General features: G+C 48.4%; 1 protein-coding gene across 2 annotated transcripts in view; it reads left to right on the top strand.

Annotated features, from left to right (window-relative positions):
* Positions 1-25,539, top strand: part of LOC116941564 (potassium voltage-gated channel subfamily KQT member 4-like) — a 262,834-nt gene that overhangs the window by 223,851 nt on the left and 13,444 nt on the right. Inside the window, exons 10-14 of one of the 2 annotated variants that reach the window (XM_032952741.2) lie at positions 7,125-7,163; positions 9,916-10,208; positions 14,647-14,746; positions 20,770-20,901; positions 21,218-21,350. In XM_032952741.2, coding sequence (XP_032808632.2) covers positions 7,125-7,163; positions 9,916-10,208; positions 14,647-14,746; positions 20,770-20,901; positions 21,218-21,350 — 697 coding nt within the window. The remainder of the gene's footprint in view (positions 1-7,124; positions 7,164-9,915; positions 10,209-14,646; positions 14,747-20,769; positions 20,902-21,217; positions 21,351-25,539) is intronic. The other variant, XM_032952742.2, reaches the window with a different exon arrangement.

The raw sequence follows: 25,539 nt of genomic DNA on the forward strand, positions 1-25,539 counted from the left end.
TGTGAACGATGCGCGTAGTCCCCCCTCTGCACGCCGTAACAAACACCGGCGGGAGTATGCAAAACAAAATAAGGCATTGAATAAACGTAACGTATCCTGACTGGTTACGCAAATCGCTTCAAAGTACCTCCGTCAAAGGTGATCCCATGACGGCTCATAATTAATTAGCGGTGAGATTATGCATCGATTAATCAATTAGCAGGGATTCTCATGGTTTCCATACTGCGGGAGGCGGGGGGTGATGAGTGAAAATCAATAACGCTGCAATTACCTGTCTGTCCGTCCCGCGCGTGACGTCACTCCACATGAGGCCCCACCCCCCTCATTAATATTCATGAGGGGGTGATTTTTACACGAACGCAGAGGAAGGTCGAGCTGAATTAAATCATTTATAGCGCAAATTCCCTTCAAATATGACGTTTGTGTACAGAAAGTGACGGTAAAAAATAAATATACGCAGCACAGTGCGACATCCGTGCGTGACGTCACTGCAAAAGAGCCCCCCCCCCTTCATTAATATTCATGCCCGCGTGGAAATTTACACTGAAGCACAAGAAGGTCGCGCAGACCACGTGCCGCACCCCTCCCCGCATTAATAATCATGAGTGGTGACGTCACTCCACATGCCGCTCCCCTCTCTTCATTAATAATCATGAGTGGTGACGTCACTCCACATGCCGCACCCCTCCCCTCATTAATAATCATGAGTGGTGACGTCACTCCACATGCCGCTCCCCTCTCTTCATTAATAATCATGAGTGGTGACGTCACTCCACATGCCGCACCCCTCCCCTCATTAATAATCATGAGCGGGTGACGTTACTCCACATGCCGCACCCCTCCTTAATAATCATGAGCGGGCGACGTCACTCCACATGCCGCACCCCTCCCCTCATTAATAATCATGAGTGGGTGACGTCACTCCACATGCCACACCCCTCCCCTCCTTAATAATCATGAGCGGGTGACGTCACTCCACATGCCGCACCTCTCCCCAATAACCATTAGCGGGTGACGTCACTCCACATGGGGCAATCCCCCCCCCCCCCCCTCAGTAATAATCATGGGCTGAACAATTTTTCTATTCAACATTTCAGATTCACTGCAATATGCACCCGTCCTTGGGCGGGCAAACAAGCCCGTGAATACAATAACACTACGCGGCGTCTGCTTGGCAGCGAGCGTTCAATATCCCCTGGCGTAATTCACAAGAGTAGGCCGTTGATTGCCGACCTGCAAATAACTGAATTGGGATCACACAGAGAGCAGCATACATGTCCGTATGTATTGTTGAACTTCTTTCGCGCCGTACGTAGCCAACCGTGCTCATCGGACGTGCGGCGGAAGGACAACAAACTAAACACACAAAGCAATTCTTAAGAAATTATCTTTTCAATCGAGATTATTTAAAAGTTGCATAGCTCCAGTGGCTTCGTAATATCGGAGGGAAGAGCGTTCCGGACGGCCGCGGAAGCCCATCTGAATGCGCGCAATACGGTGACCGTCTTTGTTAGATGGTTTGCGAAAAGCCGCTAACGCTGCGAGGATGACCGGAGCCCTCGCCCCCTACTGGCAGAATATTGCCCCGGGTCTCTGTTGCAAATGAGACTTGAGTTCTCACCACCTGGTTACGGTCATGAACTTTACATGTAATGTCTGGAATTGGGCAGGTCCGTATTGACCGTTTGGATGAACTATTTTTAGTCCAACACGGAGGCTTTCGCGCCCAGGTGTTTTGGGTTAGATAGCGAAATATAATGTGTCGTTAAACCCGCCACCACCCGTCACAGCCAATAAGTAAGGTTTGTCACGGAAACAAAAAAAAATGCCAATTAGTTATTAGTTCAGCTCACCAGTATGTTGGAGAAAAAAAAAAAACCTCGTGGCAATAATGACGTGTGAAACGTCGTACTCGAATTGTAAATGTTGTGGGTTTACTCTCCAACTCACCGGTGTGCTGAAGCAGAAACCAATTGACACGTTTTGTTTACGCGACAAACCTTACTGATTGGCTGTGTCGGTTGGCGGCGGGTTTAATGACACTTATTTACGCGATCTAACTCGATAAAACGTCTTCATGGATAACTTTTTTGAACTCGCTATTTTATTTTACCAGGTTAAGGTCCGCTGAGCTATTAGCTGGTTGTTGTTTTTTTTTCAGAAGCGACCTGGCCACAAATGATAGCTTAGCGAAGCGGCTTAATCGCGTGGAAAATGTTTAGCAGCCAGATACTTCAGACGCATATTGACTCTAAATGTGGAGAGAAAAACCAGAGGACAGAGAGAAAAAATCCACACGACCACGGGGAGAACATGCAAACTCCAAATATACAGGTATACCTCCTGTATACCAGGTGAGGTAGTTAACATCTCGCCACCGCAGTGCCCTGTCAGACCGTCCCATTTACACATTTCGTTGCATAAACCAGAGAGAGACTTCTGGACCCGACACCAGTTTTTTTTTTCAGTTTTCAATTTCATTTATTAGGTATAGCCCCAGTGAGCCATGCGGCTCTTGAATCGGGTGCAACCGCAACAAACAAAAGCATGGACAAGTAACATCTTAAAGTGACTATGCGCAACAGAAAAATTCAGGAAAAAAAACCAGCAAAGTCTTCCAGAAAAAGCACCGAATATCAACAACAACGTTCATTTACGTGGCGCTCAATCACAAAACCTAGCGCCTCCAAGCGCCACGCTATTGGGAGGGTCACGAATCGGACACCGAGTGAGAGGGGAGAGAGATGGAAGAGTTGGGAAGATGGAAAGCACAGTCCAACAGATACAATTGTAGTCGTGATTTGCATGTATGGCTACGTACGGTGCGAAAAAAGCTCAACATACATGTGTAGTGGGTCGACTAGACGCGGACAACTTTCTTGTTTTCTCCGACACCACTTTTATTACAACTCTTCACATTACGTCTGTGACTCTTCACATTACGTCTGTGACTCTTCACATGACGTCTGTGACTCTTCACATTGCGTCTGTGACTCTTCACATTACGTCTGTGACTCTTCACATGACGTCTGTGACTCTTCACATTACGTCTGTGACTCTTCACATTCCGCTTAGCCGCAGCTCGCTCGCCCCGCTCTCCCTCACTCCGCTTCCTCCCCTAACCCTCTCCGTCACTCTGCGTCGTCCCTGTCTCTCTCCGTCACTCGCTGTCTCCGTCTCTCTCCGTCGCTCGCTGTCCCTGTCTCTCTCCGTCACTCGCTGTCTCTGTCTCTCTCTCCGTCACTCGCTGTCTGTCTCTCTCCGTCACTCGCTGTCTCTGTCTCTCTCCGTCACTCGCTGTCTCTGTCTCTCTCTCCGTCGCTCGCTGTCTCTGTCTCTCTCCGTCGCTCGCTGTCTCTGTCTCTCTCCGTCACTCGCTGTCTCTGTCTCTCTCCGTCGCTCGCTGTCTCTCTCTCCGTCACTCGCTGTCTCTGTCTCTCTCCGTCGCTCGCTGTCTCTGTCTCTCTCCGTCGCTCGCTGTCTCTGTCTCTCTCCGTCGCTCGCTGTCTCTGTCTCTCTCTCACGCTGTATCTGTCTCTCTCTCGCTGTCTGTCTCTCCCTGTCTCTGTCCCACTCCGTCTCTGCCTGTCTCTGCCTGTCTCTGCTTGTCTCTACTCTACTGATAGCCTGTTCTGTCTCCTATGCCTTCGCTCCGGTTCTCCCCGACCTGCTTTGTTCCAGTCCCAGCGACAACAACTCAACTCGTTCTTCCCGTCTCACGAAATATATATCCCCGTTCTCATTACCAACCAATCAATTAGTCCGCGTGCCACCGACGCCCCGCGCCCCCCCGCACTTGTTACTTGCCCCCCTCTATTCCCAGACATTCCGTCGCCACTCCGCCCTTGACAACAACCCCAGACAATCACAGCCCTACATCGCTCTCCAGCTTAATGTGCCCGTCAGTACCGCACAGTTTCCCACACCTGGCCGGCCCTACGTTAACCCCACTGTCCATAACTCGCGCGTCTTTACCATTCCCTCCCCCCCCCGTATGCGCGTGTTAATCCACTACACATGCAACAACAGGTGGTGGCGCTAAGCGGGAACGCAATCGGACACGTTCCGTTCCACGTGGGAAGTTGGTTGGAAGATGGGGGGAGGGAGGGTCCAGGAGAGACGGAGATTCGTCGAGTTCTAGAGGGGCGGTGGCATAGTGGCTGCGAAAGAGCGGCCACCGGATAGTGGCCCAGAGAAGGGCGAGGGTTTTGAGAAGGAGGCCAGAGTGGGCCCAACAGAGAGAACGAACTGGGGGGGGGAGGTTGTAAGGTTGGAGTCACTCAGGTTGGGCGGGGAGGAAGACGCTCGAGAAACTTCACAACCTCCTGGGCCTGTGAAAGGTTCAAAAGTCTCCTCTCCACCTTCATCCAAATGCCACGTGGCCTTGTTGACCAAAGTGAAACGTCCGCACTCAAAACCCCCAGCTGTATCCCTTTACCAGCACTCTGTTGATATTTTTTTCAATAATAAACGAGAACGAGCGGAGGGAAGTCATTGCCCAACAGGTGACATTTGACGAAACACGGTCAAGCGGAAAATTGTATTTCCTATTTTGAGATGCCCAATTTTTTTTTTCCTGTTGGCAGCCGGCTGATTACGCTCGCCACGTGATCGTGCGCGGTTATCTGCCTCGGGTCAACGGAGGCTACCAAATCTTGTTTAAGGCCATCCCATAATTCCGCACCTCCAGCACCGAGCTCTCATTTTCAAACGATGCAATAGCGTATGAATCACCGAGACTCCCCTCCTTAATTTCCCCGTTTCAACGTGAAGTTAGGGTGAGCGCACGTTGCATGCAGCGATACGTTAATGTGACGTGAATGCGGGGATGTATCAAATGTACCCTTTCGGACACGGGCACCTCATCGCGCACGCACAAAGCTATTGGCCCTTCCGTACAATGTATTCGCTGCTCTGTGTCTCAGTGCAACTGTAATCCTTGCTAAGCCCTACATGTTTATAAATAGCCTTGTGTGACGGATGAATACAGTAACTGTGATATGCTGTTATCTCTCACTTTGACGATGCACAGTGTGAGCTGTTTTTTTAAATGCATCTTTTACAAATGGCAAATCTCATTGTCAACACCCTCGTGTTTATGGTATGACCATTTTCATTTGAGTATGGCTGCTTTGATTATAATTGCACCTGGAAAATGCTCTATTATTTGTTGAATGATGGATATTTGTTGTGGTTTTCATTGCATCCAAACCTCAATAGCTACAGCCCATATCATAACCGCGCGTCCAATCATTGCCCCGTTTAACTGCGTGTGCTTTGTTTCTGGGCACTCCAGTTTCCTCAAAAACATATTTTTTTAACCAAATATCTCAAACAAGACACCTTGTAAAAAAATCAGCCTTGGATCTCAGAGATTGCTATGTAACTTTAACACGTAGGCTTATTATGAATTGATATGTAACTCAAGCGATTCCAATGAAGCGATAATCCGTGGCTTTCAAAGATGGGGCTTTGGTAGATGATGCTGAGAACATTTGATGACAGGGTTGCTGCGAAGGAAGCTTTTGCACAGCAGTACGGCAAAGAGAATAACAACTTTATGGATGATTAAATAGTATCCCCTCGGATGAGTGAGTTTTATTTAGTAATTCCTGTGTCTTCGCACGTGTTCAAATACCCAAAAGGGATTCATCCCCCCCCCCCCAAACATCCCTTGCAGGCGAGACATTGAAAAGAGTCCCAGTCCTCGACGAGGCTTTCCCGAATAAATAAATATCACTTTAATACATCTCCCACGCGATACTGGTTCGTATCGCGTGTTAGCCCGATGTCCGACGTTTTGCTGCATGGGCTGAAGAAGCTGTCGGCACAAACGCTACCACGTTGTCTAACAACAACAACGTGGACCAACACAAACGCTACAACGTTGTCTAACAACAACAACAACAACGTGGACCAACACAAACGCTACCACGTTGTCTAACAAAAACAACGTGGACCAACACAAACGCGCCACGTTGTCTAACAACAATAACAACAACAACGTGGACCAACACAAACGCTACCACGTTGTCTAACAACAACAACCTGGACCAACACAAACGCTGCCACGTTGTCTAACAACAACAACGTGGACCAACACAAACGCTGCCACGTCGGAGAGAGCCCCAGAGGACGATCGCGAAAAACATTCGCAGTGAATCGCTTTAGCGTTTATGTGTTTTTATTGAGGGGGGCTTCCCCCCCCCCCAAGAGAGCTACATTCCCTGAGCGATTACAGTACGCCTTGTCATTTCAAGCATCGGTCTATTAAAGCTGCTTGGAGCGGTCTTGATATTTCCATGAAAATGTGCCTGTTGAATAATAGATTTTTAGCTAAACACCACTTTCAAGGATTCACACGAGCGATTAATTACGTGCGTGATTTTGTCCACAGCATTCCCCGTATTTAGAGTTACCGCATTCTCCAAATTTGAAGGCACTCTTTTTCGAAAAAGGTTGATAGCTCTGTGTAACCATATCCGTATTCCTTTATTAACCCCGAGCACAAATGTGGGGCGAGCCTTACTCTTTCAGGGGGGGGGGGGGGGTCTTATAATCTGAGGAATACGGTGCGCATCTGTTTGGCCACAACTCACTATAACTTTCGTTTTACTCTGGAATTGGCTGCGCATTTTGCCTGCTGTTGCGTTCATTATGAAGGCGGTTTGCCAGCAATAGACGGCAAATAATGATGACGTGAATCTGGACATTCGCACGCAGCAGGTGATAACCATCTGACTTCACAAGTCCGCACCTTAGCCGACTTGAGTCGTAACCTTTGTCGACGTAAATGCTCCTCGCAGAATTCACCTTCTTCTGCCACTTAACCCTGACCTCGGCGTTGCCAGAAAGTTCAAATCTTGGCATCGCGCCGGACCCCCGAGCTCACACTCCTCTCTCCCCCGAAGTCGACTTCGAGCTCCATTATAAAGCTCCCATCGCATCCTTCCTCACCCCCGCTCACCTCTGTCTGTTTATTCTCCTCCATTGCCTCAACTGAGAGAGAGAGAGAACAACGTTAGGGGTGTAACTGTTGTTTTAATGGTCGACTTCAAGAGGTCATTGCAGCCAATGTCATTGATGCTATACTATTTGTGCCATTGCTTCCTTCCTTCTGCCAGATCCCACAGCAGTTGCGTGGTCAACACCCGACAATCAAGGTCCATTCTGAACACCGCCACCACCATCCGGCTTTAGGTCTTCCCACTGGGGGGAGGGGTGGCACGTGCCCCCCCAATGATCCGATCGAAATCCCTAATTTCGATCGGATCATTTGGGTTTATTAGTAATAAATCGGCATTTTTGCAACCCCCACTGCCACTGTGTAGCATATTATTACGTGCCAGGAACTCTATGAGGTGATAGGACAATAGTCTGAGTCCATAATTGGCAATAAGTAACGACAAAGCGGTTATAAGTGACTCACAGAATTGTTGCGCAGTTGCGTATACAGTCCACGACTTCCCTGAAGGCATTCACCTTCAGCGAGCGCGATGGCGATCACACAACGCGGTTCGAAGTCGAACCTCAATCGATGACTACACCATCGCCGCACACGCGTCGAATAAAAAGCAAGGGACAAGTCCTTACTTACTAACAACTCCTCAATCATTTTTCATTGCTGGAGGGGTTGCCCCCCCTACCTGAAAATCGTGGCTCCGCCATTGGGTCTTCCCCTCGCTCCCTGACCTTTTGAGCGTCGCTCCAAAACCTGATTTTGCAACGTCCCCACTGCCCTCACTTTGATATTCTCTCAAATTACAATTTAACCAAATTTATAGTAGTGCGGCCTTCAGGCACATTAACACACAAACTATACGTGGTAAATGTGGTTGTGGTGTCTCCTAACAAATGTCTTCTTTCTAAAAAAAAAATGCTTCACTGAGCCTCAGGACGATAATTCCTGCGTGGGATATTTGGGCACTTCCTCCCGGCATGGAAGTTGAAACAATGGTGCAAGTTTCCCAAATACCCCCATTTTTGTCCAACTGGTAGTATAAATTGAACACACGGCAGTCAGCTGAGCGGCAGGCCACTTGTGGTGGTACGAGCATTCATCGCCGTCGTCAGCCATGGCCGATCCACTGCTGGATGAAGGCCTCCTCAATTCACCGCCGTCTCTCACCATCATGCGCCATACTAATCCGCCCAGAATAGCTGTGTGTGCCAGCGCACGAGCTGATTTCATCACTCTTTCTGCCTCGTGGATGTCCTCTCAGACCTGACTACTGTACCTGCAAAATATCCACTTAGATGAGGGATAGCATGCAACAATTAATCCAAGTAGGTACACACAAAAGCTGACTTGCTATGTTGCACCGCCATCTCTCTGGTTGTCTTGTTGCCCTCGAGCATGTGATCAACTTTCTGACCGGCTCCGACTGGGCGTCAGTGAAAACGAGCTTCATAGCTCATCGGATTCCTCCAGTGTGAATACAAATTCAGATTCATTCTTCTCATGATCCACCAACCCCCCCTGCTCACACGTCACCGTACCACGGGAGTGGGGTGACCACACCCGTTTTTTTATACCGTGAGCGCGCTGCCAGCACTTATTCCATGCACACCGGCATGCTGTGGCACATTGAAGTGCAATGTGCCACCTGAGACCCGCGTATTTTAATGAGTTGTTTCGTTTAAATAAAGTAGGCTCACACCTTCCGCAGAACCTTCAGCTGCACGTTCATGAATTCATATTCCAGAGCTTCAGGCATCAGCGCGTTGTGAGTGCTATCGGACCGCTAATGAGGCTCAGGGCCACGGGGTTTAGGTGCCACCGCTCAATGTCCCACCTTCACGCAAGCGCGTTTCCCCACCAATCAGTCGCGTCCCTGGCCGTGCTGCGTCTGGAAAACTGAGTTACACCCCTCATAGTTTGATGAAGGAGCATTAGTAATGTGCTGAGAAGAGTTGTGGAATTTGCGCTCTGGCGCCACGACTTAACGCGGTGAATTACGCAAGCTTATCGTTTGGTGGCTTCAAAGCTCATCCCCTGCACCGCGTTTGAATGCACTAATTTTAATAATAATAATTTAAGTCATGAAGCGCCCTTAAAAAAATGTAATCTCAAAGTGCCCCGCCTGTAAAGGAGGACTCCGTAAGCGAGAAGTAACCGGCGAGAGAAAGACTTAGAGCCAAGCGAGATACTTCTGAGTTGAAGATGGCACGCATCTTTCCTTCGGTCACTGTTAATATAACGCGCGCGTGCGTGTGTGTGTGTGTTTGCGTGTTTATCGATGTGGCAGTGGGTGGGTGTGGCGTAGTGGCGAGTGCTATCCGAACCGCCGCTCGGTCGCTGCTGTCGATCCGCTGACTACCCCGCTGCCAGGCAATGTCCCCTCTTGCATTCCCTCGTGAATTGCATTGTTCCTGTCCAGTCGAGGCCTCCGAGCTTGATGTCGACTCAGCCTTAACAAAAACAAAAGTGCCAGGTGCGGTGTGTATAGAACATCGCCGCTGGGGAGATGTTGTGATTACCACACCACCCTTATCAACATTCCGGCCTTAATAGGTGCTCGCCAACAGAACTTGCCCCAACAGCCTGTTAGTGGCTACACGGGCGGTCTTTGTACTTGTGTGGGGAGTGGTGGTGCGGCAGTTAGCTCGCTGCGCGACGAACCCGGCGACCCGAGTTCGATTCCCGCTCACGGCCAACACCGGTGATGGCGATTATCTGAACCCTGTCCTGGGCCACCCCTAGGTCGACTCAGCCTCCAATGAGCACCTGGTGCGGTGTGCATAAAACATCGCTAAGACACCCCCACCCCACCCACCGCCTCTTGTGCCGTTGCGACCCCTTCATTGTGACCCCTTCATTGTGACCGCTCGCTCCGAACAGCCCGTTACGCGTCCACGCGCGTGCGCACGCGCTGAACGTGCGTGCGCAACAACGTGTCCATCCCGCGCGCGCAGCCAGAAGCTGAGTCTGCGCGAGCGCGTCCGCCTGTCGAGCCCGCGCGGCGCCGGAGGAGTTGCGGGCGGCGGGGGCGGAGGCGGCACGGCAGGGGCAGGCGCCCCTGGCCCCCCACCCCGTGGCGGCGCGGGGGGCCGGTGCGCCCCGGGCGCTGTCCGCCGCTCCCCCAGCGCGGACGCGGCCGGGCCCGGCAGCCCGGCGAAGGTCACCAAGAGCTGGAGCTTCAACGACCGCACGCGCTTCCGACCATCGCTGCGGCTCCGCGCGTCGCAGTCTCGCCAGTGCTCCGAGGGTACGCGGCCAGCCAGCAGTGGAGAGAGACTGGCTCGGTGTGGTGCGGTGGCGGTGATGCATTGTCTAGCAGTGGAGAGAGATTGGCTGAGCGTGGTTGTGGTGGTGAACTCTATAGCCTAGCAATAGAGAGAAACTGGCTCAGTGTGGTGGTGGAACGTTGTCTAGCAGTGGAGAGAGACTGGTTCACTGTGATGATGACATACCTGTCAACCCCTTATCAGTGCCCTACCTTGTTACAGACCAATTCAGACCTTATTGGTCACCCCGTGCCCCTTATACATCTCAACGTTCATCCTACAAAGTCCCATCACAAGGGAGAAACACAAACAAAGACAAAAAACATGTGCCTGCATTGAAACGGCCGTACGCCGTATGGACCTTGAAAACTCAATTTCCCTGTACAAGCACACGGGCTAAACCGTATGGGTTGACAGGTGAGTGATGATGCTGCTGATAATTATGCACCAGTGGCAGTGGAATCAGAATGGCTGGCACGTGACGATTATGAGTGATGACTTAATGATGGCAACGGGCAGAAGTCGGCTTATTGGACAAGTGGCAAGTTCTCGCTCCGTATCTTAGGACGTCCACTCCACAGCCGATGTATCCGCACGTTTCTTTCGGCCAAATATTTTTTTATTCCACATCCTCACTCGCATTATACGTTGCAATATCCTGACATTCTGGACGGCATTACCAGTTCCATCGACGGTATCGGCTACACTGGACCCATCAGAGCAGGCGGAGAGGGGTTTATTTGGGGGACTAGGGGGTGGGATTGGCCAGCTTGTTAGCATAGTGGTCGTGGGGCAGACGGGGGGGGGCCTTGTGCCCCCGCCCCCTGGTGGCCAAAGCTACGAGTTGGAGGTCCCCTTGACAACCGCCATGGAATATGGTTCTCAACAACGGTGTGAAAGAACAACACTTCTTTAAAACGTGGTTTAAAAATAGTTTTTTTTTACAAACTTGCTTTCATTTGCGTTCCACGTTTTAATTGTAACGAGAGCAGTAACGTTTGGCTTCCGCAAATTGCGCACCGCACGCGTGTTTCTATGTTGCCGTCATGACAGTGTAACCAGATAGACAAGCAGAACCGTTCTTCCGGGTTGGCGCGACACAGGGCTTGAGCACTAGGATGTGATAAGGCAAGAGGAAGCCCAGATATGTAACAGCCTAGGTGCGACCGTGCAAGACAAATCAAATATTGGGGCCCCACCTGACCCTATTGCCACACCCCCTGAGATGATGTTGCTACACCACTGGCCGTGGGATCCCGTGGTAATCCACCAACCCTTACCCCTGGATTGCCCACCGTTCTAGGCACACATTTCAAGGCCGACTTTTCCCGGGGGGGGGGGAGGGGGGGGGAGGCTCGCCTACAAGCGCCGCTGTCGAGTGCCGTGGCCAGTTATCGAATGAAAGCCACATTTGTGGAAACTGTGGAGTTGTCGGCCCGTGCCTAAACCGTGCCAGCGATGGGCCACGCGTCGCGGTGCTGGTAACAGTTCAATGTCTGTGCACAATTGGCCGCCCTTTAATTTTCCAAATGCGGATTCTAATTTTTGTTCAGGATTGAATTTTTTGATCCGCCGTCATTCGGCCACTTTTCTAGGGAATGACGGCCACAATATCCGCGTGGAATGGAGCCCTCGGTCTGAGCCAGGTTAGCTTACCCGCCGTCACTCGAGGACAGGCTTGTTGAGTGCGTTCGCCTGTAAAGCCTGGCCATCTAGTGGCCAGTCCTCGCGAGGCAGGCTCCCTCTCAGCCTGCAGTCCGGCTGTGTTTTCAGTCATCCTCCGTCCTCATGCGGCCATAAAGGATCTGACGCATGAGAGGGGAAATTAATGCAATTTAAGATACCCAAGGTGCATTTGGTGAAGGAGCCACGCCTGAATGAATGTACCCACTGTCTAGAGCCCTACCCGAGTCTTAACCTTTTACATGACCACTAACCCTCACTCAACAAGAGCCCTAACCTTAAACATAACTCTGGAACTTGCCTTCACCATAACCTTAACCATCAACAATGGCGCTAACCTCAAACTGCACTCTCGCACTTACCCTACTGCACACTAACATTGACACTAACACTGGCCCAAATGTTTACAACAGCCTTATCCTAATTATGGTTAGCACAGTGCGATATGAACTCAGCCACGGCTAACATGAGTGGATTTATATCTAAATTGGTCCTGGTGCCTGACACCAACTCCCCCTGACCATTTTGGGGAAGTATGGTCAAACAACCCCCACAGCCAACATGTCAGTAGGTCTCCATCCAGCAGTGGATAATTGCAAAGGACTGTACATTATTTTCATCGTTATGATGGACGTGTCTAATATTAACACAAATATAAAACTATGGCACTGCCTTTAAAGAGACGATGCATTAGCTAATGTTTCGGGCAATGCCTTTTCTGGCACTAAAACAGGTAGAAAGAGAAAATAATAAATTAAATAATAGCATACGACGTTTCGATTGCAACACAAGCAATCGTCATCAGGTACAAATGAAAGAGAAAACAAACCTAGTATACTTAGAATAAAATAATAAAATAAAGCAATACTTTTCTTATTTTATTCTCATTCTACATGACTTTGCCAAAAGAACCAAAGAAGATGAATCCTTGCAGTCACGAAAGCTTTAAATCGAAAAATAGTATACTTAGAAATATAATGCAATACAGCACACTGGCTAACATAACAGTCAACACCCTACCCTTTTTGTAGGGTGTTGACTGTTGTGTTAGCCCACTATCTGTGCTATATTGTTGACTTATAATTGCCCACTATCAGTGCTGTATTGCATTATATTTCTAAGATTTACGAGATTTCTTTTCTCTTTCATTAGTACCTAATTATGACGATTGCTTGTGTGGCAATCGAAGCGTCGTATGCTTTTATTTAATTCATTACTTTCTCTTTCTACGTGACTTTACCAAAATAACCAAAGAGTAATTCCTGCGGTCACGAAAACGCCAAATAAAGTTTCACTAAAACAGGTGTTAAGATGTTTAAACAGCAAAATACATAGAACATGCGAACAAAAACATGCTTTGATAATTTTATATATATGCATTGTCTATGAAACTGATTGGCCTACAAGAGAGACAGCCTTCTTTGTGTCCTTTTCTCACACAGAGTCACACCAGGGAACGCCAAAATGGTGAACAGTAGAAAGATGCAATGCAATTATCAGAGCATTGAGAGCTCGGGTCGAGCAGTTATATCTTGTCGTGTGAAATTATTCACTCCGCACTGTGTGGATCTGACGAAACTCGGATGTTTTAAAAAGGCTAATAAATAAACGGTGCTAGAGTGGCATGAAAATATTAATAAAGTTGCAAACCCCATCACTAATCGAAACACAATCCCCAACTCTAACTGTAACGAAGGGTGAAGTAATACATTGAGCAATGGAGCAAACCGAACTCTGTGGCTCTGAATTTGCGACAGGCTTTGGCTCGCAGAGTATCGTATAAACACAGCCTACGGTTTACCATCCACGTTGTAAATTTAATATATTTAGTTATTAATGCATCCAATTTTGGTGTGAATCCATCAAAATATATCATTTAAATTCAATCAGAATGTTTCTGTTGACTCTCTTTAACACATCTCACTAGAATAACCATGCCGCTCACTTGCATGCTAAAACGGCCAAAGCCGAGGACTTTGACGAAAAAAGTCCTCATGCACACACATGTATACGGCAATAACTTGCGTCCCGCACTAATACTCACTCGGGCGAGGGCCATGATGTGTGCGCATGCATTTGCACGCACGGACGGTGCAGAAAATAACAGCCGAATCAATATTCATGGCCCATCACCGTGAGAAATCGCATCAGTGAATTTATTGACACGTTTTTGCAACTTCAAGGCCTTAAATGTAAATATTTCAGAGCTCAGAGCCAGACCAAGGCATCGTGCACCCACACGCGCGGACACATACACACGGTGCGATCATCATATGCCAGGTCTCAATTTAAAAAAAAACACACACCTCCAACGAGACAATTAAATATCTAAAACTATGCCCAAGTAACTGCAATTATTCATGCCCACACAGTTACTCAATGCGCATTCACCTGGTTAATTATATACAAGACATTTAATGAAAATGCACAACTTGTTGTATACATATACGCATATTACGTTATAAAATCATTTATGCAAGAAAGCGTTGAATTAATTTCAGAAGAAAAAAATTCAAGAGGGGGCACTGGCTTGGGTCATTCGGCCAGTTTTAATATGTATATTGTTTGTATTAAAGCCAGATGTTTACCGGAGAAGCTCCTCCTACGGACGGGCTAACAAAACTTAAAGGACCCCGTGGCAAATCGCCCTTGTTTGTATTCCCCATTCTGAACGGCCCTGGGCCTCATTGAGGTTGCGCGTTGCGTTTCCCTGCCCCCGCCTTCTGTCTTGCAAAGCGGAGGCATCGGAGGAGACCTGCGATGACAAGAGATGTCAGTGCGACCTCTCCCTGGAGAACCTGAGCCCCACTCTCCGCACCGTCGTTCGAGCCATCCGGTAAGCGTGGATCCTTCCTGTCAATCACAAGAACTCCTCTGGTGCGCAAAGAGTACATTGACACATTTTACTGGTAGGAACGAAGTTGTAAACTGAGTGTACCAGCCTGCAATAGATTAATGTGTCCGTCCGTCCTGTCCGTCCCCTTTCAATACTTTAACGAAGTGAAATCTCGTGCTGTTGGGTGTAAAATCATCAATAGACCGCGCAGAGACTTGTCCTACCAGCCCACCCTGCAGGGGCCTGTTAAAGGAGGGAACACGCCCCCTACTCATCTTCCCTTTTCCCTGTCCACCTTTACCCCGTTATGTTGGTTGTCTTTCCCCTCGACCTTCCCTCCCCATGTAAACTTTCATGCTCTCGCTTGAGGTCCCTACCTAGATGGCACAGAGAGACCCCAAATTTTCTCAACATCGTTAAGCCCCTGGCGCACCCAACTCGGGCTTTGTTTTTTTTCACGGAGTTTCTCTTGTATACCGAGCGAGGTGGTTAATATCTCGCCACCGCGGCACCCCGGTGCCATTGGCATCATATCATGGGAGACATAGCCCTAGACGTTGTTATGGTGCTGGGGACAAAGTCCTTTCCTCATGCACACCCCCCCCCCCGCCTCCCGTACTGTGATGGGTGCTTTGTACTGGATATGCGTTGAGTTGCAATACAAAGGGGGAATAAGTAATATTTAAAAATACTTTTTTTTTAAAACACGCTTTAATGAAATGTACCGTGCTCGTAATGGCAGAACTCCACGACTCCAGGAAGTGGCCCCGAAGCTTGCCATAACGTCAGGGGACCATGGTGATTTACAGCCAACGTGAGTTGAGCGTGGACAATTAGACCCCATCCGAAACATAACATATAAAAAAGATTGTGTCAAATATTTTTTTATGATAGAATATAGCATTGTCATCAGTATGACATAAGTATACCAAGTTTGCAGTCGATACCACATTGGGAAGTGGGTTAAAATTGAGTTACAAGATTAGAGGATACGACAACAACAACAACAACAACAGACAGAGTGAGTTAAATAAAAGCGTGTAAATAATAATAAAAAAGAGGGCACAACCAGAAAGCCAAAACGACTCTCGTCTTGCAGGTGGTCAATTCCACGGTCACATAATTATCGCAATAAAACAGGCGTTAAGACGTTCAAACACCAAACAGATACCTTTTGCAGTTATAACTGCTCGACTCGAGCTATAAGTGATCTGATAGTGGCATTGTCTTTGTACTGTTCGCCTTTTGACGTCCTCTGGTCTGACACTGGTGGTGAGACAAGGCCATGAAGAAGGCTGTGTGGTGGTGTAGGCCAATCAGTTTCAAGGACAATGCCATATATAATTATCAGAGAATGTTTGTTTGCAGGTTTTGCCACAAGTACGTGTGGTTGATGCAGACTTAATGGCTTGCAAAAGGTACCTATTTGGTGTTTGAACATCTGAACACCTGTTTTATTGCCAGAAAGGGTAAAACCCTAATCTTATTTTTCATCATTTTTAATACTGGCAAAAAGGTCCCATAGATATAATTATAGCGGTTAACATTGATATTGTTATTATTGTTACAACTACGCATGTTTACCCAGGGGAAGCCTTACTGATCTTTAACCCTCTTTCGGGAGCGGCCTGCAATGTTTCCGCGGCAGGTGGCGATTTTGCGATGCGTAATCTGAATGGGGCAATGTGCACAGGTCATCTTTCAGCATTGGGATATTCGGCCAATACCGGCAGCATAATACGGTGGGGGGGGGGGGGGGGTTTGTTTTGCTATGGGAGGAAACCGGAAAACGTAACGATGAAAGAAAAAAAATCTATGGGACCTTTTTGCCAGTATCGAAATTATGGGAAATTATTTTTTAAAAAGGCCCTACCCTTTCCGAGAGAAACCCATGCAGGACTGGGTGAGAACATACAAACGCCACAAATAAAATCGCCCCTCGTCCGGCATCGAACCCAGGCACTACTGGCTGTGGGGGACGAGGCGACAAGTGTTACCGCTTTCATCGCCCTGATAATTATCACAACGGTTTCAATTGCGATCTCAACGTTTCTAAATGTTTCTTACACGGCAAGGTTGGTGTGCGCAATGCACAAAAACGACCCTTTCGCGATGGCAGTGTTGAGTGGCAGGCAATCGAACTCAGGGTCGTGGGTGCCATCTGGGTTCAGTGGTCTCCTCCCACATGGAGGCAAACATCCCAAAGCAGGACGCTCCTTAAGCAGAGGCTTGAGACTCTTTGTGGCTTATCTGGGTAAATTAGTGGTGTTGTTATTATTATTTTCAGCGCTCAAGATAAGCTGCGTTTCTGGGAGTTTTATGCGTAAAAACACATCTTAATTACGTGAGTTATTTAAAGTTAGTGGATAATCATTATAAAAGGCATACAAACTTTTGCTACATAGCTTGAGTTTAGCATCGACAATTATTCATAGTAGCATCGCATTTAAAATGTATGGCTCTAGTTCATGCATTCCACACAAGTTTTGCATTCAAGCGTGCACAGTATTTATCAAAATGACTCATGGCTTCAAGGTAATGTTACATTTCACCGCCTGAAAAACACAATTTACTCACAGGGTCAACACAGGAGGATAAATTACTCAAAGACCCAAAAACCTATCCCCCAATGGAGGTGGTGCTCGCCTTCCAATGGTGAACCAGCATTGCAAATTCCACATCCCTATGGTAGAGGCCAATCTCTGTGAGACTGTGGTATGCAGGACCACGTGGCGATGCGTATAGTAGCACAGTACAGCAAGTAGGTTGCTTGCCTATATTTGCCGAATGTCGACTGTTTAACCCTTCATCAGAGCAGGTGTTATTCCAAGGAAGTCTGCTTTCCTGCAGCGTGTGAAATGCCTTAAATTTCCAAACATCACAAGCAGGAGCCTGCTGACAGTGTCTTGAGACTCAGTTCAGGCTTATCTGAGTATTTAAAAAGTTATTCTCGGAACTCTGTCAACCCACTGGGGATTTAAGGCCTCTTCTCCATTCCTTGTCGGTAATGGTGGTTGTTTGACCATACTTCACCATTCTGGTGAGCATGGGTTGGTGAAGGGGGGAGGGGGGCAAGATTGGTGTAAAAAATGCTCACCACCGATGTTAGCTGTGGCCGGGAGTCAAACTCAGATGGCCAGAGTCGTAGTGCAGCGCGCTAACCGCTGCACCACCGTTCCCCTCCCTCCCCTTGCCACCCAGTAGAGAACCATTATTGTTATTTGACAGGCTGATGGTGACGTGCATGTATAAGTGCTTCTCATAACAACACCTGCAGTTAAGAGATCCCAGGGCAGATCAAATGGAAAATCCATCGTCTCAAAGGAGAAATCTAATTGTCGTCTACACCTGCCATTTATTGTTATTTAATAGGGAACATTTGGGATTTCATTTGGCTTTATTACATTTTTATATTTTTAAATTGAGAATCGAGTTGCCCGATGTAGTGGATTGTTTTTATTTCGGCTCACCGTGCTGGAAATGGAAACATTTCTCTTGGTCCAAAAAAAAGTGTTGATATTAATTCCAGATGGAACGATCTCAGATGAACTCCTCCACTGCCTGAAGGCAACATTATCCCCATGCCCCTTGCTTGCGTCAGAGAGTGGATATGTTATTGCGCTGTGGCTCCTGGGTTTGAGTGCCTCTGTGTGCCTGGCGTGTTATGTGGAGACAAAGAGGCTGCGCCCCAAACCCGGCGTCCCGAGTTTTATTCCCGCTCGTGGCCAACACAAAGTGATGATTATCTGAACCAGTCTAGGCCTTCCCTAGGTCGACTCAGCCAAAAATGTGTACCTGGTGCGATGTGCAAACATCGCCACTCGGGAGACAAAGGCGGTCGGGCGTGGTGCTGAACACCCACCCCTCATGCACCGTACTGACCTTCATAGGTGCTCACTAACAGCACTTGCCCCTACAGTGTGTTAAGACTATACGGGGGATATTTGCCTCTTTGTATGTGGGCAGCATTGGTGCAGTGGTTCGCGCACTGTGCGACAAACCCGGTGAAATGTAGATGCCATCAAAGAAATGAATAAGAAAAATGCTTAGTACTTCTTTCTATTTGAAGATAACAAGTATCTTTCATTCAGGCGCTATTTGTATAATGTGTGCAAATGCTTATTCACACCTCTGCTGTCAGTAGAGCTTCCACGAGAGGGAGCTCTCGAGAGTCCCTCTAAATTCGTATTTTGGCCTACTCTTTCACTCTGTGTATGTATGCGTGTGGGTGAAGGCTGTGCATTAGTGGTTCGCGCACCACACTTCAAACCTTGCCACCGGAGTTCAATCCCGGCCATGAATATCGTCAATGGCAACTGATATCTGAACTTGTCTCCCCTCGGTCAGCTCAAGCTAACATGAGTAGCTGGTGTAGCAGCACTGGGAAGTCAAATGCGGACAAGTGTGCAAATGGATATTTCTACTCCAGCATGCGCTTAATAGGTGCTTGCTAACAGCACTTGCCCCAACTGTCTAAATAGCTCTGTGGGTTTTATTATTCATGGAACGCATTAGTGGAGTAGCTAGTGCACCTCACTGAAAGCACAGCAACCTAAGCCTAACATACTACAGTGGTATTTAAACCTATCCTGGACCAAGGTTTAGATCGACTCGGCCTTAAAAGAGCCCCGAGTAGACAGAGGCGGCCAGGTTAGCTGCGCTGGCCACAACAGCCCCGTCACGTGTTGTACCAACATTAGGAGGTGCTCGCTAACAGCATTGCACAAACTGAAACAAAACAAAAATACGAAACTATTTTTTTTTTCATTTTACCAGGTAAGGCCCACTGAGCTACTGTATAGATATTTTTTTTAGAAGCGACCTGGCCACAAATGATAGCTCAACAAAGTAGCTTATCATGTGGAAATTTAAAGCAGACATATTATCTAAACGCATGCTTCTAGGTATGAAGGTAATCACTGGAGGACCCGGAGAATAATCCACACAACCACGGGGAGAGAGAGACGCAAACTCCAAATATACACGCGTGATGGTCGGACCCACGACCTCCTGTTTATCTGGCGATGTAGTTTACGAGTTCAAGAGCACAATACATCCAGTATGTAATTAATATATCTTTGGTACTGGGTATGGGGGGCGGTCCTAATCCAAGGGGAACCCTTGTGGATCCAGTTATAGGCTTTTTTTACGAGTTGAGGAGCACAATAACTGCGCTTGTCACGTTAAAAGACTTTGGTGGCTGCAGCGGAGGGTCCGCACATTCCACTTTTGGCTTTTTCATTAGCCGGCAGCGCGAGCCTCCGGAGACACATCGGATCAAAATGACAGGCGTTAGGCAGGCGTCCAAAAGCCTCAAAGCTTCCTGCCGGGGAAGACCGCTATCTGCGCAGATGCGAGACCCCAAAGTCGTTCCACGAGGCGAGCATTGAACAAGGTGGGCAGGCCGAGGGTGAAGTTCAATAAGGGGGGGGCATTTGTTCGACCAAACGAGCATCAATATGGCCAGACCTGAGCATACGTTTTATATTTACAAGCGGGCATCTGACACGCAAACAAAACAGCAGTGATAACGCCGCCACGCAGTAAATAGCAAATCCTGCAGATGTAATGAAGCCATCTCCAACACTTGAATGTTAAGCCAGTTTTGGACCTCGGCTAGGTCGACTCAGCCTTAAGTGATTGCTTGGTGCAGTGTGCAAACACCAGCGCCGGGGAGACAAATGCGGCCGGGCGTGGTGCCGGCAACACCACCACTTGGTGTCCCTCTCGAGTCTCGTGCGGTGCGGAAGAAGTTCAACACACGTGCATACAATAGGGGCTCGCTCATGATGCTTGCCCCCAACAGGTGATAGAGGCTATAGGGGGAATCTTTGCCTTGTATTTTTGAATGGGGAGCAGTTGTGCAGTCATCCAGGGACTGCGCTACAATCTCAGCGGCCGAGGTTCCTTTGATCCATCCATACTCGATTATTCCTCTTTGCTGCTGCGAGGCAAAAGCCAAAAAATGTTCCCCACTAAAGTGGCGGTGCCCGCCGTGGTTTCCTCGCCGTGCGCTCGTTCAGGATCATGAAGTTCCACGTGGCCAAGAGGAAGTTCAAGGAGACGCTGCGGCCGTACGACGTGAAGGACGTCATCGAGCAGTACTCGGCGGGCCACCTGGACATGCTGAGCCGCATCAAGAGCCTGCAGGCCCGGTGAGAGCGACTCTCCGCAACGCGCCCATGACGTAAAGCAGCGCCCCGGGGAACAGTTATTCTTGTTTGCCGTGGGGAGCCTCTGATGGCAGCTGTCGCTTTGCGGGAAAAAAAAAATGTGAGCACAGCACTGGTAAGGGGAGGTGACGTTGCTCTTGATTTTTCTCACTGAAAGTAACTTTGCGAGTCATAAAAAAAAAAAATTGACGCCGCGGGATCTTTCGCTCCTGTTCCATATTTCATGGTCAGTTAACCCCCCGGCACGACGCCCCCGGCAAAGCTTTGTCTCCGTGTGTGTGTGTGTGCGCGCGCCTAGGGTGGATCAGATTCTGGGGAAGGTGCAGCCGTCGTTGAGCACGGAAAGGATCCGCTCGCGAGAGCTCCGCGGGGCCTCAGACGTCCGCGAAGACCAGAGCATGATGGGAAGGGTCATCAAGATGGAGAAGCAGGTTAGTGGCGACAGGGTGGGGGGGGGGGGCAGGAGGAGAGTGGCGGAGGGGAACGTGGCCATTGTTTCGGACCAGGGCTTAATTTTTCAATGATTATTATTATTATCTGGCTCGTATTTATGTATGTATGTTAAAACCTCTTTGTGCACCGTACGTAACCAAGCGTGCTAATCAGAGGTGCCGGGGAAGCACAACAAACTAAACACAAGAAGCAGTTTGAAAGAAATGAGTTTTCAATCGAGATAATTTAAAAGTGCATAGCTCCAGTGGCTTCCTAATATCGGAAGGAAGAGCATTCCAGACGGCTGCAGAAGCGCATCCTATAGCATGCAATGAACCCTGTGTCTGCACACTAAGCCAACACCTCCAAAAGTCCGGAGTTCAAGCCTGGAGGCTGGGTGTCTCTCAGGATGGGTGATGCTCATATCAGGACTCTTGAGCCAGTAACTCCGAAAACTTGGGTTCAAGCCCTGGGATCGGGTTTCGCTTCTTCCAGTGCTGTTTGCTGCCAGGAAAATAACTGGAGCAGATAATGGAATAAGTTGCGTTGTGTAACCACTGTCAGTAGCACCGCTGGCAAGACATCGTGAAATAGAGGAAACATTAACGTACGAAGATGTGATTTGTTAGATTCCCTTTGTTCAATTTCCTTTAGGTAATCTCTGCATGTGATTTGCAAAGCCCAAATTGTGCCAAAGCAAGGCGGAGGCACAGTCATTTGATGGCAAGGCAAAGCATCCTCCCACGGGCAGCGTGACCTCAACAGCGGCAGTCTCTCGTTTACCCACGCAGTAGGGCCTCATCTGAGTCCCAGGGCCGTTTCTCAGGAGGGCCCTGTCCTGGCACGTTAAGATGCACTTACGGCTCACGCTGAACAAAAAATAAAAGCTAATTCTTCACTGGGATATCTCTGCCAGGTTGCACGCATATGGGAAAAAGCAAAAATAGAAACCCATCATAACTTAAAAATTTTATACAGAAGAATCACTTAATGTACTGTGAGCTGCATGTGTGAGTGTGTGCATTGATGGCCACACACCCCCTCTCGTGTGCCATGCCGCCCTTCATAGGTGCTCGTGAACAGCACTTGTCCTAACGGTCTGTTAAAGGCTAAATGGGGAATCTTTGTCTTTGCATTGTTTAGTGGGGAGTGGTAGAGCAGTCGCGTAGTGGTCAGCGAGCCGAGTTTGATTCCTGGCCATGGATTACGTTCGTGGTAAATATCTCAACTGCCTGTGAGCTTTTCCTTGTATATGAGTACCTGAATCAGCGTGTTAAAACATCGTCACTGGGGAGACAAAGGTGGCTGGGTGTGGTGCTGGCTAAACCACTGGCTGGTATCCTACGCAGGCCTGCATAGTTGCTTGCTATCAGCACTTGCCCCAACTCCCTGTATTTTTATACGAGGGATATTTTCCTTTTGTACACACACACACATGCACACGCATGCATGTGTGTGTGCGTTCTCAGTTTTTTATACTTTACTTCGATTACTCTTTATCAGTCCAACCAGGCTGTCACTCACCAGCGCATTCCATAACGCTCTGCCGCACCGCCATGCCCCTAGGGTCGGGTTTAATGAAACTTTATACGCGGGGTTTTTTAGGAACCTTTCGCCGTGCGCCAGTTGTCGGAAGATAGCGAGACTCTAATCTGCATTAATGCGAAGCCGCTCACAATAGCATCCGTCATACCGGCCTGCGGGGCGCCAGCCGGGGAACACGACCCCCCCATCCCCGACCGCGAAACAGAGGCTCGTGCCAGCATACCCTCGGTAAACATCCACCTGTCCCGCGCACGCACAGACACGCCGATCCCCCCCCGTCACCATACCACAGGGCACGGAGATAGGGAGCGGCTGCGTTGGATAGTTCTGCGATGGGCAGTCGTCTGCGTGTGTGTCTGTGCGCGAGGGTAAGCGGTGGCATCGTGGTCAGCGCACCGCGCGACGAACCCGACTTACCGGAGTTCGGAATTTGCTCACGGACAATAGCAGTGACGGTTATCTGAACCGGTCCCTTGGCCTCCGCTACGTCGACTTAGTCTCAAATGAGTACCTGGAGCGGTTGAACGTGGTGCTGGCTACCCACCCCATCGTGTGCCGGCCTTCATACAGTGAGGGAAAACAAGTATTTGATCCCCTGCTGATTTTGTACGTTTGCCCACTGACAAAGAAATGACCAGTCTATAATTTTAATGGTAGGTTTATTTGAACAGTGAGAGACAGAATAACAACAACAAAATCCAGAAAAACGCATGTCAAAAATGTTTTAAATTGATTTGCATTTTTACGAGGGAAATAAGTATTTGACCCCTCTGCAAAACATGACTTAGTACTTGGTGGCAAAACCCTTGTTGGCAATCACAGAGGTCAGACGTTTATTGTAGTTGGCCACCAGGTTTGCACAAATCTCAGGAGGGATTTTGTCCCACTCCTCTTTGCAGATCTTCTCCAAGTCATTAAGGTTTTGAGACTGACGTTTAGAAACTCGAACCTTCAGCTCCCTCCACAGATTTTCTATGGGATTAAGGTCTGGAGACTGGCTAGACCACTCCAGGACCTTAATGTGCTTCTTCTTGAGCCACTCCTTTGTTACCTTGGCCGTGTGTTTTGGGTCATTGTCATGCTGGAATACCCATCCACGACCCATTTTCAATGCCCTGGCTGAGGGAAGGAGGTTCTCACCCAAGATTTGACGGTACATGGCCCTGTCCATCGTCCCTTTGATGCGGTCAAGTTGTCCTGTCCCCTTAGCAAAAAAACACCCCCAAAGCATAATGTTTCCACCTCCATGTTTGACGGTGGGGATGGTGTTCTTGGGGTCATAGGCAACATTCCTCCTCCAAACACGGCGAGTTGAGTTGATGCTAAAGAGCTCCATTTTGGTCTCATCTGACCACAACACTTTCACCCAGTTGTCCTCTGAATCATTCAGATGTTCATTGGCAAACGTCAGACGGGCATGTATATGTGCTTTCTTGAGCAGGGGGACCTTGCGGGCGCTGCAGGACTTCAGTCCTTCACGGCGTAGTGTGTTACCAATTGTTTTCTTGGTGACTATGGTCCCAGCTGCCTTGAGATCATTGACAAGATCCTCCCGTGTAGTTCTGGGCTGATTCCTCACCGTTCTTATGATCATTGCAACTCCACGAGGTGAGATCTTGCATGGACCCCCAGGCCGAGGGAGATTGACAGTTATTTTGTGTTTCTTCCATTTGCGAATAATCGCACCAACTGTTGTCACCTTCTCACCAAGCTGCTTGGCAATGGTCTTGTAGCCCATTCCAGCCTTGTGTAGGTCTACAATCTTGTCCCTGATATCCTTGGAGAGCTCTTTGGTCTTGGCCATGGTGGAGAGTTTGGAAACTGATTGATTGATTGCTTCTGTGGACAGGTGTCTTTTATACAGCTAACAAGCTGAGATTAGGAGCACTCCCTTTAAGAGTGTGCTCCTAATCTCAGCTCGTTACCTATATAAAAGACACCTGGGAGCCAGAAATCTTTCTGATTGAGAGGGGGTCAAATACTTATTTCCCTCATAAAAATGCAAATCAATTTATAACATTTTTTGACATGCGTTTTTCTGGATTTTCTTTTTATTCTGTCTCTCACTGTTCAAATAAACCTAAAATTTAAATTATAGACTGATCATTTCTTTGTCAGTGGGCAAACGTACAAAATCAGCAGGGGATCAAATACTTTTTTTTCCCTCAATGTAGGTGACAGCACTTGCCCCAACAGTCTGTGATGACTATACGGGAGATCTTTGTGTTTTGTGTGCGTGCCTTCGCTTCTCTTAAGCGAGGACGGTGGCGCACACTTTTGATCCAGCACTTTGAAGGTAAGGGTTGGTGGGTCCTAAACTGATGCCGAATCCTTGAAGTCAACATATTTTTAAATTATAATGCAAAACAACATTTTTAATAAACAGATATGTGCTGCCTTGGTGGGTGTGGATTATAACTAACTTACGGGAAGTACCCGGCGTTGCCCAGGCGAAAAAGACACACACATCGACTTACACACACACAGACATCGACACACAAATACATCGACCCTCACACACATACATCAACTCACATACGCACACATACATAGACTCACACACATATCGACTTACACGCACACACACATGGACTTACACACGCACACATATTGACTAACACACACACATGGACTTACACACAC

This window comes from Petromyzon marinus, chromosome 12 (genome assembly GCF_048934315.1).
Source record: "Petromyzon marinus isolate PM22_M1 ecotype Great Lakes invasive population chromosome 12, UKy_Petmar_22M1.pri1.0, whole genome shotgun sequence".
In the NCBI taxonomy this organism is placed as follows: domain Eukaryota; kingdom Metazoa; phylum Chordata; class Hyperoartia; order Petromyzontiformes; family Petromyzontidae; genus Petromyzon; species Petromyzon marinus.